General features: G+C 42.5%; 1 protein-coding gene across 2 annotated transcripts in view; it reads left to right on the top strand.

Annotated features, from left to right (window-relative positions):
* The first annotated feature begins 12,264 nt into the window (after window positions 1–12,264).
* Window positions 12,265–14,281, top strand: part of LOC123164930 (probable calcium-binding protein CML21) — a 3,179-nt gene continuing 1,162 nt past the window's right edge. The window contains exons 1-4 of one of the 2 annotated variants that reach the window (XM_044582542.1): window positions 12,265–12,500; window positions 13,127–13,374; window positions 13,701–13,900; window positions 14,075–14,249. In XM_044582542.1, the coding sequence (XP_044438477.1) occupies window positions 13,179–13,374; window positions 13,701–13,900; window positions 14,075–14,249 (571 nt within the window). In that variant the 5' untranslated portion in view covers window positions 12,265–12,500; window positions 13,127–13,178. The remainder of the gene's footprint in view (window positions 12,501–13,126; window positions 13,375–13,700; window positions 13,901–14,074; window positions 14,250–14,281) is intronic. The other variant, XM_044582543.1, reaches the window with a different exon arrangement.

Genomic DNA, 14,281 nt, shown 5'->3' with positions numbered 1-14,281 from the left:
TAAACTTGAAGAACATCTTCATGAGAACCACCGGGTAAGAACATTGATTGAAAAGAATGAAGGGACTTCACGTGAATAAAATGGATACTTGGTTAAGACATCTGATACCTTGAAGAAAAAGGGTGGGAGGGTGGGAAAACAAAGGCAACTTGGGTCAGATGGAATAAACACCGTTGAGAAAAAACTTAGAATTGATCTTGCGAATGTTGGAATGACTGGATGCACTTGAAGAGAAACACGCCGGTTGGAAAAGAATTAACATGACGACCTCGATGATCAAGAAGGATTAGTATTCACATAGCAATATGAGAACACCGTTTAGGAAAGGTATGGATTCAACATTTGACTTCGAAGCAACTCGAATACCACAAATAAAACAAAACAAAGGATTGGCTTGCAGAATAAGCCGGAACAAACATATGATAGAGATTTCGTCCGAAGTTTTCGTGGTGGGGCCCACACGGGCTCGATCGTACAGCACCATCATGTACAAGGCAGTGCACATGACATACGAAGCGTCCCCGAGTCGGCATAGCCAAGGACTCTTTAAGAAACTACGAGACCACTGTAAAACCAACCGTGGAAAGGCGGACCACTAGACGTCGAACCCCAATCTCATATCATGCATCTGTCGGAAAGATATCCTAGGAGCTACTTGAATTCCCACTTATAAACTCCCGAAACTTTCTGGTCATGCAATCAGGTGTTGGGGATACAGAGGACACAAAATATATCACCCAAACTAACAATACCTAGATCCAGCGGTATCCATCCTTCAACACATAACCAAGAAACCTTCGGAAATCATTTACCTCAACCTTCGAAAAGCATCCGTTATACAAGTTATGGCAATACTCCCGAACTCCCGCCCCAGTACTGGGTGGCGTCGAGGTGATCTCACCAACAACTGCATAAAAGAGATTTCCGATGTCGGCGAAACTCAGGTATTCCAGAACTGCAACGATAAAATTGTGGCGACAACACCTCGGAGCTCAACTCCCCGGGACACTGCCACAACCCCTACATGTCAGGAGGCACCAAGAACAATGTTCTCGTCACAAAACCATCAGAACGATTCCAAGATACCCGCGTGATCCTAAAAAAAATTTAGTGAAATTTGAGGAGAGAAAAGTCAAAACTTCTACGTCAGGAGGCCTCACCAGAGCGACGAAGGGACTGAGGAGTAAAAAGAATCCTACTCTCCGATACATATAACCCTAAGACTCAAAACATTTTTGTTTCTAGACTCAACAACACCAGCGATTCGATCAAGCAGGGGGCTCCTAAGTCGGGGATGGCTCTGATTACCAACTTGTAATGCCCACGATGCGGCTATATCTCCCACATGTCGAGGCACGACTTAGAGGCATAACCGCATTGTGGTTTTGTCGCAAGAAGGGTCATCTTCACACAATCCCATGTAATGAAGAAGAATGGGATAAAGAGTTGGCTTACAATCGCCACTTCACACAATACATAAATAAATTCATACATCATTCAAGATACACACATAGACCGACTACGGTCAAAGCCAAAAGCAAAGAAGATAACCCAACTGCTAGACCTAGTAATTCCTCTAATAATTATGGTAATTCCTACAACAATTCTTATGGAAATTTTAATAAAATGCCCTCTGAATTTGAGACTAGTGTTAAAGAGTTTATGAATTCACAAAAGAATTTCAATACTTTGCTTGAAGAAATATTGCTTAAGGTTGACGAATTGGCTAGGAACATGTATAGAATTTCTCTTGATGTTGATTCTTTGAAACTTAGATATATTCCACCTAAGTATGATATCAATGAGTCTCTCAAATCCATGAGAATTTCCATTGACGAGTGCAAAGAAAGAACCGCTAGGATGCGTGCTAAGAAAGATTGCTTTGTGAAGGCGTGTTCTTCTAGTTTTTATGAGAATAAAGATGAAGATCTAAAAGTTATTGATGTGTCTCCTATTAAATCTTTGTTTTGCAATATGAATCTTGATAATGATGGGACTGGAGATGAGTCAACTTTAGTTAAAAGGCGTCCCAAAAATTCGGAGTTTTTAGATCTTGATGCAAAAATTGGTAAAAGTGGGATTGAAGAGGTTAAAACTTTAGATAGCAATGAACCCACTATTTTCGATTTCAAGGAATTTAATTATGATAATTGATCTTTGATAGATTGTATTTCCTTGTTGCAATCCGTGCTAAATTCTCCTCATGCTTATAGCCAAAATAAAGCCTTTACTAAACATATCGTTGATGCTTTGATGCAATCTTACGAAGAAAAACTTGAGTTGGAAGTTTCTATCCCTAGAAAAATTGATGGTGAGTGGGAACCTACAATTAAAATTAAAATTAAATATCATGAATGCTATGCTTTGTGTGATTTGGGTGCTAGTGTTTCCACGATCCCAAAAACTTTGTGTGATTTGCTAGGTTTCCGTGAATTTGATGATTGTTCTTTAAACTTGCATCTTGCGGATTCCACTATCAGGAAACCTATGGGAAGAATTAATGATGTTCTTATTGTTGCAAATAGGAACTATGTGCCCGTAGATTTTATTTTTCTTGATATAGATTGCAATACTTCATGTCCTATTATTCTTGGTAGACCTTTCCTTAGAACGATTGGAGCAATTATTGATATGAACGAAGGGAATATTAGATTCCAATTTCCGTTAAGGAAAGGCATGGAAAAATTCCCTAGAAAGAAGATTAAATTACCTTATAAATCTATTATGAGGGCCACTTACGGATTGCCTACCAAAGATGGCAATACTTAGATCTATCCTTTCTTTTATGCCTAGCTAGGGGCGTTAAACGATAGCGCTTGTTGGGAGGCAACCCAATTTTGTTTTATTTTCTTGCTTTTTATTTCTATTTAGTAATAAATCTTTTATCTAGCCTCTGGTTAGATGTGTTTTTATTTTTTAATTAGTGTTTGTGCCAAGTGAAACCTATAGGATCTTCTTGGATGATAGTTATTTGATCTTGCTGAAAATTCCAGAAACTTTCTGTTCACGAAAACAATTGTTTAAAATCACCAGAACGTGATAAAATACTGATTACAATTGCAGTAGATCAATAAAAAATTATCTAGGTCTTCCTATTTTGGTAGATTTTTCTGAGTTCCATAAGTTTGCGTTAGATACAGATTACTACAGACTGTTCTGTTTTTGACAGATTCTGTTTTCGTGTGTTATTTGCTTATTTTGATGAATCTATGGCTAGTAAAAGAGTTTATAAACCATAGAGAAGTTGGAATACAGTGGGTTTAACACCAATATAAATAAATAATGAGTTCATTACCGTACCTTGAAGTGGTGTTTTGTTTTCTTTCGCTAACAGAGCTTACGAGATTTTCTGTTAAGTTTTGTGTTGTGAAGTTTTCAAGTTTTGGGTAAAGATTTGATGGATTATGGAACAAGGATTGGCAAGAGCCTAAGCTTGGGGATGCCAAAGGCACCCCAAGGTAAAATTCAAGGACAACCAAAAGCCTAAGCTTGGGGATGCCCAGGCATCCCCTCTTTCGTCTTCGTCTATCGGTAACTTTACTTGGGGCTATATTTTTATTCACCACATGATATGTGTTTTGCTTGGAGCGTCTTGTATGATTTGAGTCTTTGCTTTGTAGTTTACCACAATCATCCTTTCTGTACACACCTTTTGAGAGAGACACACATGATTCGGAATTTGTTAGAATACTCTATGTGCTTCACTTATATCTTTTGAGCTATATAGTTTTTGCTCTAGTGCTTGACTTATATCTTTTAGAGCACGGTGGTGGTTTTATTTTATAGAATTTTTTATCTCTCATGCTTCACTTATATTATTTTGAGAGTCTTAAACAGCATGGTAATTTGCTTTAATTGTGAAATTAATCCGAATGTGATAGGCATCCAAGATGAGCATAATAAAAATTTCCATATTGAGTTCATTGAATATCATGAGAAGTTTGATACTTGATAAGTGTTTTGAGATATAAAGGTGGTAATATTAGAGTGTGCTAGTTGAGTAATTGTGGAATTGAGAAATACTTGTGTTAAGGTTGGCAAGTCCCGTAGTATGCACGTATGGTAAAAGTTGTGTGACAATTTTGACACATAAGGTGTTCTTTTATTGCTTTCCTTATGAGTGGCGGTCGGGGACGAGCGATGGTATTTTCCTACCAATCTATCCCTCTAGGGGCATGCGTAGTAGTAGTACTTTGCTTCGAGGGCTAATAAACTTTTGCAATAAGTATATGAGTTCTTTATGACTAATGTGAGTCCATGGATTATACGCACTCTCAACCTTCCACAAATTTCTAGCCTCTACGGTACCGTGCATTACCCTTTCTCGCCTGAGAGTTGGTGCAAACTTCGCTGGTGCATCCAAACCCCGTGATATGATACGCTCTATCACACATAAACCTCCTTATATCTTCCTCAAAACAGCCACCATACCTACCTATCATGGCATTTCCATAGCCATTCCGAGATATATTGCCATGCAACTTACCACCGTTCTGTTTATTATGACACGCTCCATCATTGTCATATTGCTTTGCATGACCATGTAGTTGACATCGTATTTGTGGCAAAGCCACCTTTCATAATTTTTTATACATGTCACTCTTGATTCATTGCATATCCCGGTACACCGCCGGAGGCATTCACATAGTCATATTTTGTTCTAAGTATTGAGTTGTAAGTAATAAAAGTGTGATGATCATCATTATTAGAGAATTGTCCCATGTGAGGAAAGGATGATGGAGACTATGATTCCCCCACAAGTCGGGATGAGATTCCGGACTAAATAATAAAAAAAAAAAGAGGCCAAAAAAAGAGAAGGCCCAACAAAAAAAAGAGAGAAAAAGAGAGAAGGGACAATGTTACTATCCTTTTTCCACACTTGTGCTTCAAAGTAGCACCGTGATCTTCATGATAGAGAGTCTCCTATGTTGTCACTTTCATATACTAGTGGTAATTTTTCATAATAGAACTTGGCTTGTATATTCCAATGATGGGCTTCCTCAAAATGCCCTAGGTCTTCGTGAGCAAGCAAATTGGATGCACACCCACTTAGTTTCTTTTGTTGAGCTTTCATATATTTATAGCTCTAGTGCATCCGTTGCATGGCAATCCCTACTCCTCTCATTGACATCAATTGATGGGCATCTCCATATCCTATTGATTAGCCGCGTCAGTGTGAGACTTTCTACCTTTTTGTCTTCTCACATAACCCCCATCATTATACTTTATTCCACCCATAGTGCTATATCCATGGCTTGCGCTCATGTATTGCGTAAGGGTTGAAAAGGCTGAAGCGCGTTAAAAAGTATGAACCAATTGCTCGGCTTGTCATCGGCGTTATACATGATGAGAACGTTTTGTGTGACGAAATTGAAGCATGGCCTAACTATATGATTTTGTAGGGATGAGCTTTCTTTGGCTATGTTATTTTGATAAGACATAATTGCTTGGTTAGCATGTTTGAAGTATTATTGTTTTTATGTCAACATTGAACCTTTATCTTGAATCTTTCGGATCTAAATATTCATGCCACAATAAAAATAATTACATTGAAAATTATGCTAAGAAGCATTCCACATCAAAAATTTTGTTTTTATCATTTACCTACTCGTGGACGAGCATGAATTAAGCTTGGGGATGCTTGATACGTCTCCAACGTATCTATAATTTTTTATTGTTCCATGCTATTATATTATCTGTTTTGGATGTTCAATGGGCTTTATTATATACTTTTATATTATTTTTGGGACTAACCTATTAACCGGAGGCCCAGCCCAAATTCTTGTTTTTTTGCCTATTTCAGTGTTTCGAAGGAAAGGAATATCAAACGGAGTCCAAACGGAATGAAACCTTCGGGAACGTGATTTTCTGAACAAACATGATCCAGAGAACTTGGAGTGGACGTCAAGCAGTCAACGAGGAGGCCACGAGGCAGGGCGGCGCGCCTACCCCCTGGGCGCGCCCTCCACCCTCGTGGGCCCCTCGTAGCTCCACTGACCTACTTCTTCCTCCTATATATACCTACGTACCCCGAAAACATTAGAGGAGGAGCAAAAACCCTATTTCCACCACCGCAACCTTCTATACCCGTGAGATCCCATCTTGGGGCCTTTTCCGGCGCTCCGCCGGAGGGGGCATCGATCACGGAGGGCTTCTACATCAACACCATAGCCTCTCCGATGATGTGTGAGTAGTTTACCTCAGACCTTCAGGTCCATAGTGATTAGCTAGATGGCTTCTTCTCTCTCTTTGGATCTCAATACAAAGTTCTCCTTGATTCTCTTGGAGATCTATTTGATGTAATCTTCTTTTGCGGTGTGTTTGTCGAGATTCGATGAATTGTGGGTTTATGATCAAGATTATCTATGAACAATATTTCAATCTCCTCTGAATTCTTTTATGTATGATTGGTTATCTTTGCAAGTCTCTTCGAATTATCAATTTGGTTTGGCCTACTAGATTGATCTTTCTTGCAATGGGAGAAGTGCTTAGCTTTGGGTTCAATCTTGCGGTGCTCGATCCCAGTGACAGTAGGGGAAACGACACGTATTGTATTGTTGCCATCGAAGATAAAAAGATGGGGTTTATATCATATTGCATGAGTTTATCCCTCTACATCATGTCATCTTGCTTAAAGCGTTACTCCGTTCTGATGAACTTAATACTCTAGATGCATGCTGGATAGCGGTTGATGTGTGGAGTAATAGTAGTAGATGCAGGCAGGAGTCGGTCTACTTGTCACGGACGTGATGCCTATATACATGATCATACCTAGATATTCTCATAAATATGCTCAATTCTATCAATTGCTCGACAGTAATTTGTTCACCCACCGTAATACTTATGCTATCTTGAGAGAAGCCACTAGTGAAACCTATGCCCCCCGGGTCTATTTTTCATCATATTAATCTCCCGTCAACAAGCTATTTCTGGCGCCGTTTATTTTGCTTTCTTTACTTTTAGTCTTTATCATAAAAATACCAAAAATATTATCTTATCATCTCTACCAGATCTCACTTTTGCAAGTGGCCGTGAAGGAATTGACAACCCCTTTATCGCGTTGGTTGCAAGGTTCTTATTTGTTTGTGTAGGTGCGTGGGACTTGAGCGTGGTCTCCTACTGGATTGATACCTTGGTTCTCAAAAACCGAGGGAAATACTTACGCTACTTTACTGCATCACCCTTTCCTCTTCAAGGGAAAACCAACGCAGTGCTCAAGAGGTAGCAGGGTCGGCCCCCACCCCAATTCGGATTGGGCTTGGGGGGGGCACCCCACCTTGGCCACCTCCTCCTCTCTCCCACTAAGGCCCAATAAGGCCCATAGACTCCCCGGGGGGTTCCGGTAACCCCCCGGTACTCCGGTAAATGCCCGAACTCACTCGGAACCATTCCGATGTCCAAACATAGCCTTCCAATATATCGATCTTTATGTCTCGACCATTTCGAGACTCCTCGTCATGTCCGTGATCACATCCGGGACTCCGAACAACCTTTGGTACATCAAAACACATAAACTCATAATACCGATCGTCATCCAACGTTAAGCGTGCGGACCCTATGGGTTCGAGAACTATGTAGACATGACCGAGACTCATCTCTGGTCAATAACCAATAGCGGAACCTGGATGCTCATATTGGTTCCTACATATTCTACGAGGATCTTTATCGGTCAAACCGCATAACAACATACGTTGTTCCCTTTGTCATCGGTATGTTACTTGCCCGAGATTCGATCGTCAGTATCTCAATACCTAGTTCAATCTCGTTACCGGCAAGTCTCTTTAGTCGTTCCGTAATGCATCATCCCGCAACTAACTCATTAGTCACATTGCTTGCAAGGCTTATAGTGATGTGCATTACCGAGAGGGCCCAAAGATACCTCTCCGACAATCGGAGTGACAAATCCTAATCTCGATCTATGCAAACTCAACAAACACCATCGGAGACACCTGTAGAGCATCTTTATAATTACCCAGTTACGTTGTGACGTTTGATAGCACACAAAGTGTTCCTACGGTATTCGGGAGTTGCATAATCTCATAGTCATAGGAACATGTATAAGTCATGAAGAAAGCAATAGCAACAAACTAAATGATCATCGTGCTAAGCTAACGGATGGGTCAAGTCAATCACATCATTCTCTAATGATGTGATCCCGTTAATCAAATGACAACTCATGTCTATGGTTAGGAAACTTAACCATCTTTGATTAACGAGCTAGTCAAGTAGAGGCATACTAGTGACACTCTGTTTGTCTATGTATTCACACATGTACTAAGTTTCCGGTTAATACAAGTCTAGCATGAATAATAAACATTTATCATGATATAAGGAAATATAAATAACAACTTTATTATTGCCTCTAGGGCATATTTCCTTCACAATGATCTATCCATGGAGATGCATAGCAATGAGGGGTAGAGTGTGTCTACGTACCCTCGTAGACCATAAGAGGAAGCGTTTCACAAAGCGGTTGATGTAGTCGAACTTCTTCTCACGTCAACCGATCAAGTTCCGGACGCACGGCACCTCCGCGTTCTGCACATGTTCAGCTCGGTGACGTCCCTCGCCTTCTTGATCCAGCAAGTCATCGAGGTAGTAGATGAGTTCCGTCAACACGACGGCATGATGACGGTGATGGTGAAGTGATCCTCGCAGGGCTTCGCCTAAGCACTACAAAGATATGACCGGGGGTGTAAACGGTGGAAGGGGCGCCGCACACGGCTAAAACTATTGCCTGGTGTGTGCTAGGGCGCCCCACCCCCACATATATATAGGTGGGAGGGGGAGGGAGCAGCCAGGAGGGCGCCCCAAGTAGGTCGAATCCTACTTGGGGTCCTCCCCAAGTGGCGCCCCTCCTTTCCTTAATTGCCGGAGAAGAAAGGAAAGGGGGGAAGAGAGAAGGAAGGGGAGGCCGAATCCTCCCCCCTTTCCTTCCCCACTTGGCCAGCTGTCACGGGGGGCGCGCCAGCCCCTTGTGGGCTGGTGTGATCCCCTCTTGTGGCCCAATAGGCCCAATATTCTCCCGAGGGTGATCGGTACCCCCACCGGTGCTCCATGACTATCCAGTTTTCTCCTAAACACTTCCGGTGTTCGAATACCATCGTCCTATATATCAATCTTTACCTCTCGGCCATTTCGAGACTCCTCGTCATGTATGTGATCTCATCCGGGACTCCGAACAACATTCGGTCACCAAATCACATAACTCATATAATATTATATCGTCATTGAACGTTGAGCGTGCGGACCCTACGGGTTTGAGAACTATGTAGACATGACCGAGACACATCTCCGGTCAATAACCAATAGCGGAACCTGGATGCCCATATTGACTCCTACATATTCTACGAAGATCTTTATCGGTCGAACCGTTATGACAACATATGTAATTCCCTTTGTCTATCGGTATGTTACTTGCCCGAGATTCGATCGTCGGTATCTTCATACCTAGTTCAATCTCGTTACCGGCAAGTCTCTTTACTCGTTCCGTAATACATAACCTTGTGACTAACTCCTTAGTCGTTTGCTTGCAAGCTTATGATGTGTATTACCGAGAGGGCCCAGAGATACCTCTTCGATACTCGGAGTGACAAATCCTAATCTCGATCTATGCCAACTCAACAAACACCTTAGGAGATACCTTTAGAGCATCTTTATAATCACCCAGTTACGTTGTGACATTTGATAGCACACAAGGCATTCCTCCGGTATCCGGGAGTTGCATAATCTCATAGTCGAAGGAATATGTATTTGACATGAAGAAAGCAATAGCAATAAAACTGAACGATCATAATGCTAAGCTAACAAATGGGTCTTGTCCATCACATCATTTTCCTAATGATGTGATCCCGTTATCAAATGACAACTCATTTCCATGGTTAGGAAACCTTAACCATCTTTGATCAACGAGCTAGTCAAGTAGAGGCTCACTAGGGACACGGTGTTTGTTTATGTATTCACACATGTATTAAGGTTTTCGGTCAATACAATTCTAGCATGAATAATAAACTTTTATCATGAATAAGGAAATATAAAATAACAACTTTATTATTGCCTCTAGGGCATATTTCCTTCACTCGCCCCTCTCTTTGCACTCCCCAATTGCTGCCACAACCACGAGCATCGACCATGTCAGTGCGGCGGCACCCTCCCGTAGGCCGTTCGTCGGTGAGACCGAAGAGGGCCACACTGAGAGAAAGTTTTGGGAGAGGGTATGGCACTACTCTGAGTGGGTCGAGAATGGCGCACGCCGTAAGCCTGAATCAGCCGTTGGCCCCGCCCGCCTCCCCGCAACCCTCGTGTACTTCGATCACATCTCGGTGGCCGCTTTCATAGAAATGGAAGCCTCGTTCATGACGGCCTAAAAATGTGATTGTATCCATCATCGAGGACGCACATGCGTTCATCCATCGCGTGAACGCGGAAGTCAAGGTACTTGAAGCCTCCCTCGCCTGCAAGCTCACTTCAAGAGGAGGAAGAGTCCGTAGTTGAATTAGTAGAGAATTGTAGTTTTAAGGTTGTTCTAATCCTAGTTGTAATCCTTCTTAAAATCCATGTTGAAATCCTTATTCAAAAACTTCTATAGTTGGGAATCGTCCTCGCCCGAGACGTTGTGCTCGTGCTAGTGGTCATCCAAGTCCTTGTCGTCGTGCTCAGGTTTAACTAAATGTTGTTAGTTTAACTGAATATGTATTTAAGATCGAAAAAATGATGTCACATTGATGAGTGGATCCCACGATATAGATGCAACCATTATGGAAACTCTAAGTTTTTGCATCACCTCAGCAGCCTCCACCATCCATATCCATATAGAAAACACTACATATGTGATATGGAGGCTGCCAGTATATCAACTATGCTAAGTTGCTCTTAATAGCTACAAAAGATTATCCATACAGAGTGTGCTTTATATGGTATGGAAGTTGTCAATGTAGTGACTGTGCTATCAGTGGTAGAGCTATGGCTGGGTCAGGCTATGGCCCGCCCAGCCTAATGAAAATTCAGTGAAGAGTAATGCTAAATTTGGGCCAAAGAACAGAATTTCAGAGGTATTCCTTGACATGGCCCTTTCTCCTAGATAAATGCCTGTAGCTCCGCTACTGTCGAGTAAGTTGCTCTTAATAATTGTAAAGATTATTCATATATAGTGCCCTTCATATGCGATATGGAGGCTGTCAATATAGTGACTATGCTAAGTTGATCTCAAGAGTTGTAAACATTACTAGTATAACGCGTGAGTTGGTACAGAACCATAAATCAATTGAAGTTATATCAGATTAATGGTATACGCATAGCCACAGACTTGCTATGATGCGTAAAAAACCTCAAGCAAACATGCAACATTATACGTAGTATAAAGTAGTAGTAACAATATCCTCAAACAAAAAAAAGTAGTAACAATTATTACATAGGCGACACGAGCCTATTATTCCCTCCATTTAGTGAATAAGACGTGCACGCATTTTAAATTCAATTTTGACCATGAATTAGACCAACAATACATATATAAAGGGTGTGTCTAGAACTCAGTCGACTGAGACTTAACGAAGTCTCAGTCGAGTGACGTCAGCGTGTTTTTTTTTGCTACAAGCAGCATGGCTAGACGCTACAAACGGCGACGAAAAATGTTGCAATGGTATTGCAAGCCACAACAACAAATGCTACAACCGTTCTAACTAAAATGCTACAACCGTCAATGAAGGATGTTGCAACCGGTGAGATGGCGTGCTATAACAGAGGAGGGATGACATGCTTCAACCAACAAAACGAATGTTGCAACCGGTATGGAAAAATGTTGCATACAGTCAAAAAAATGTTGCATGGTCGACTGAGACTTCGTTAAATCTCAGTCGACTGATTTTTAGCAGGCCCGATGTATAAATTGTAACACTTCAAATACGAATTGAAGCGTATAATTTTTGTTACTCACCTTTATTGGCCCAATTTACGATTAAAGTTTAATTTCAAAATGCATGCGCGCTTTAATCATCACGTCGCAGCAATTTCGCGATAATGCACTCAATCAATCATCAAGAAAAGAAAAGGAAGCGGCGACAGCGAGACAACGGTCCGAGGTCGACTCTTCCATTCACGGGGCACCCGCCACCCGGCGGGCGTGTCATCCCGGCGAAGTCATCGCCATTGCAGAGCCACCTAACCCACCACCCCCTGCCCCCACCCATCACTCCCTGACGTCTGGGCCCCGGCCCCGCGCGCCCCCACATGTCAGCTGCACCAAACCATCCTCGCGCGGTTCCCCCGCGCAGGCTGCTGCACCTCACGCCGCTCTCGCCACCCTCCTCCTATCTCCTGCACCGAAAAGGAAAAGCTTCCCTCGCCTCCCCCAGCCAGACCCGAAGAATCCCAGGGGCGAAGAAGGGAAAATATCGCACCTCCGCCGCCGCCGGTCGAAGCTCGTGCCTTCCCCCCGCCGATCAGCGCCTCCGGTTCCGGACCCCCGCGAGCATCCGCATCGCCGACTCTCGAGCCCAGGCAAGGCAAGCCCCTACTCTATCCACTCCCAGTCTCCCCCTGATTGATTCCGCGTGGTGTTCTTGCGGCTGGTATGTTCGTCCCGTGCGTGCGCAAGCAACCGCGGGAGGACTTCCGCAGGTTTCTTTCTTCCGGTAGACGATGATTTGGCGGCACGCGAGAACTCAACTGAGCCCGAGCTCCAGCCCGAGACCGAGCCCGGTTGGTACTTGGTTGGTAGGATTGGGTGGGGTCTTGCTTAGGTTAGCTCAGGGACTTGCCTGTGCCTAGATTCTTTATATTCGTTATTAATTATTGCTGTCAACTGTCAAGTACGCTCTTGTTGTTGTTGTCGCGCTCCCTGCCCGTGCTGCCACTGCTGATTTCGTCACTGTTCATTTCAGATTCAGTCTTTGCGATAGCGTGCCGTCTTGTCATTAGCTGATTGATTGACGATTGTGACGATGAAATACTGAGAGTCATCTTCTTTCGTGTGAAGAAGAATGATATTCTAGTGAGTTGTGACTCTGAATGCGGTAGCTGGCGGCGAGCATAGTTTGGTTCTGGCACTACTTGCAGAATGTTATAATGCTCTGAAGCAGTTACCAAAGCTTGAGACCTGATCTGACACACAACTATGGTTCATTTTCAGGTGCTACTACTGTTTGGTCATTTGAGTTGTGGGCACTGAGTCAAGTGCTGGCATGGGAGGCGTGTTTGGACGCCAGGACACCAGCAGGCGGGGCTCGCATGGTATGAAGCTAGAGTCGAGGATGGTGGAGTCCATGAAGCAGAGAGCGGCACATGGAACTTCGGTCAAGTCGTTCAATAGTATTATCATGAAGTTCCCGAAAATCGACGAGGGATTGAGAAAATGCAAGACTATCTTTGAGCAATTCGGTGAGCCCTGCCGCACTCGCTCTTTGTGTGCTAGTCATCTTTCTTGTCCTTCTAAGTTAATAGCTAGCGAAATGTGACAGTGATCTTACTTGCTATGTTTTGAAGTTACTAATGAAGGAGGAGTGGATCAATAAATTGTAACTCTTGTTTCACTTAATAAACTGTTGAGTTCAAGTGGTGTTTTGCAGTGCAGCAGTGCCTATGCGGAAGAATGCTGCACTTTGACAAATATTAACCGACTTGTGCAAACAAGCATAATTACTTTAGGCATTTTCTTGCTTTTTGTGTAACTAACAGATCCAGAACTTGCCTCCTACTTTTCTCAGATGAAGATTCCAATGGTGAAATTGATAAAGAAGAGCTGAAGAATTGCTTTCATAAGCTGGAAATCTCATTCACAGAGGAGGAGATAAGTGATCTCTTTGAAGCCTGCGACATAAATGAAGATATGGGCATGAAGTACAATGAGTTCATTGTCTTTCTGTGCCTTGTTTATCTTCTCAATGATCCGGCTGCGTCAGAAGCGGTATCCTTCATTCTTCATACACTGTTTCCCGTTAAAAGGATATCATAGCATTAATATGATGGGATTATCAATATTTCTTAGATGGTATTCACAAAATTCTGCATACAGTTCCTGTTTTAGGTCTCGTACACTAATTATGCAGGAGTTTTACTATTTCCTTGACTGAAAACACAGAAGACAAAGATGGGATTAGGAGATCTCGAGTCAACTTTTGAGACCTTGGTTGATGCATTTGTCTTCTTGGATAAGAATAAGGACGGATATGTGAGTAAGGATGAGATGATTCAAGCAATAAATGAGAGCATACCAGGGGAACGCTCTGCTGGCCGTATAGCCATGAAAAGATTTGGTAAGTTCACATACTTCATAGTAGCATGCTGC

Source organism: Triticum aestivum, chromosome 7D, assembly GCF_018294505.1.
Source record: "Triticum aestivum cultivar Chinese Spring chromosome 7D, IWGSC CS RefSeq v2.1, whole genome shotgun sequence".
NCBI classification, from domain to species: domain Eukaryota; kingdom Viridiplantae; phylum Streptophyta; class Magnoliopsida; order Poales; family Poaceae; genus Triticum; species Triticum aestivum.
This window is presented reverse-complemented; position numbering and strand designations above follow the sequence as displayed.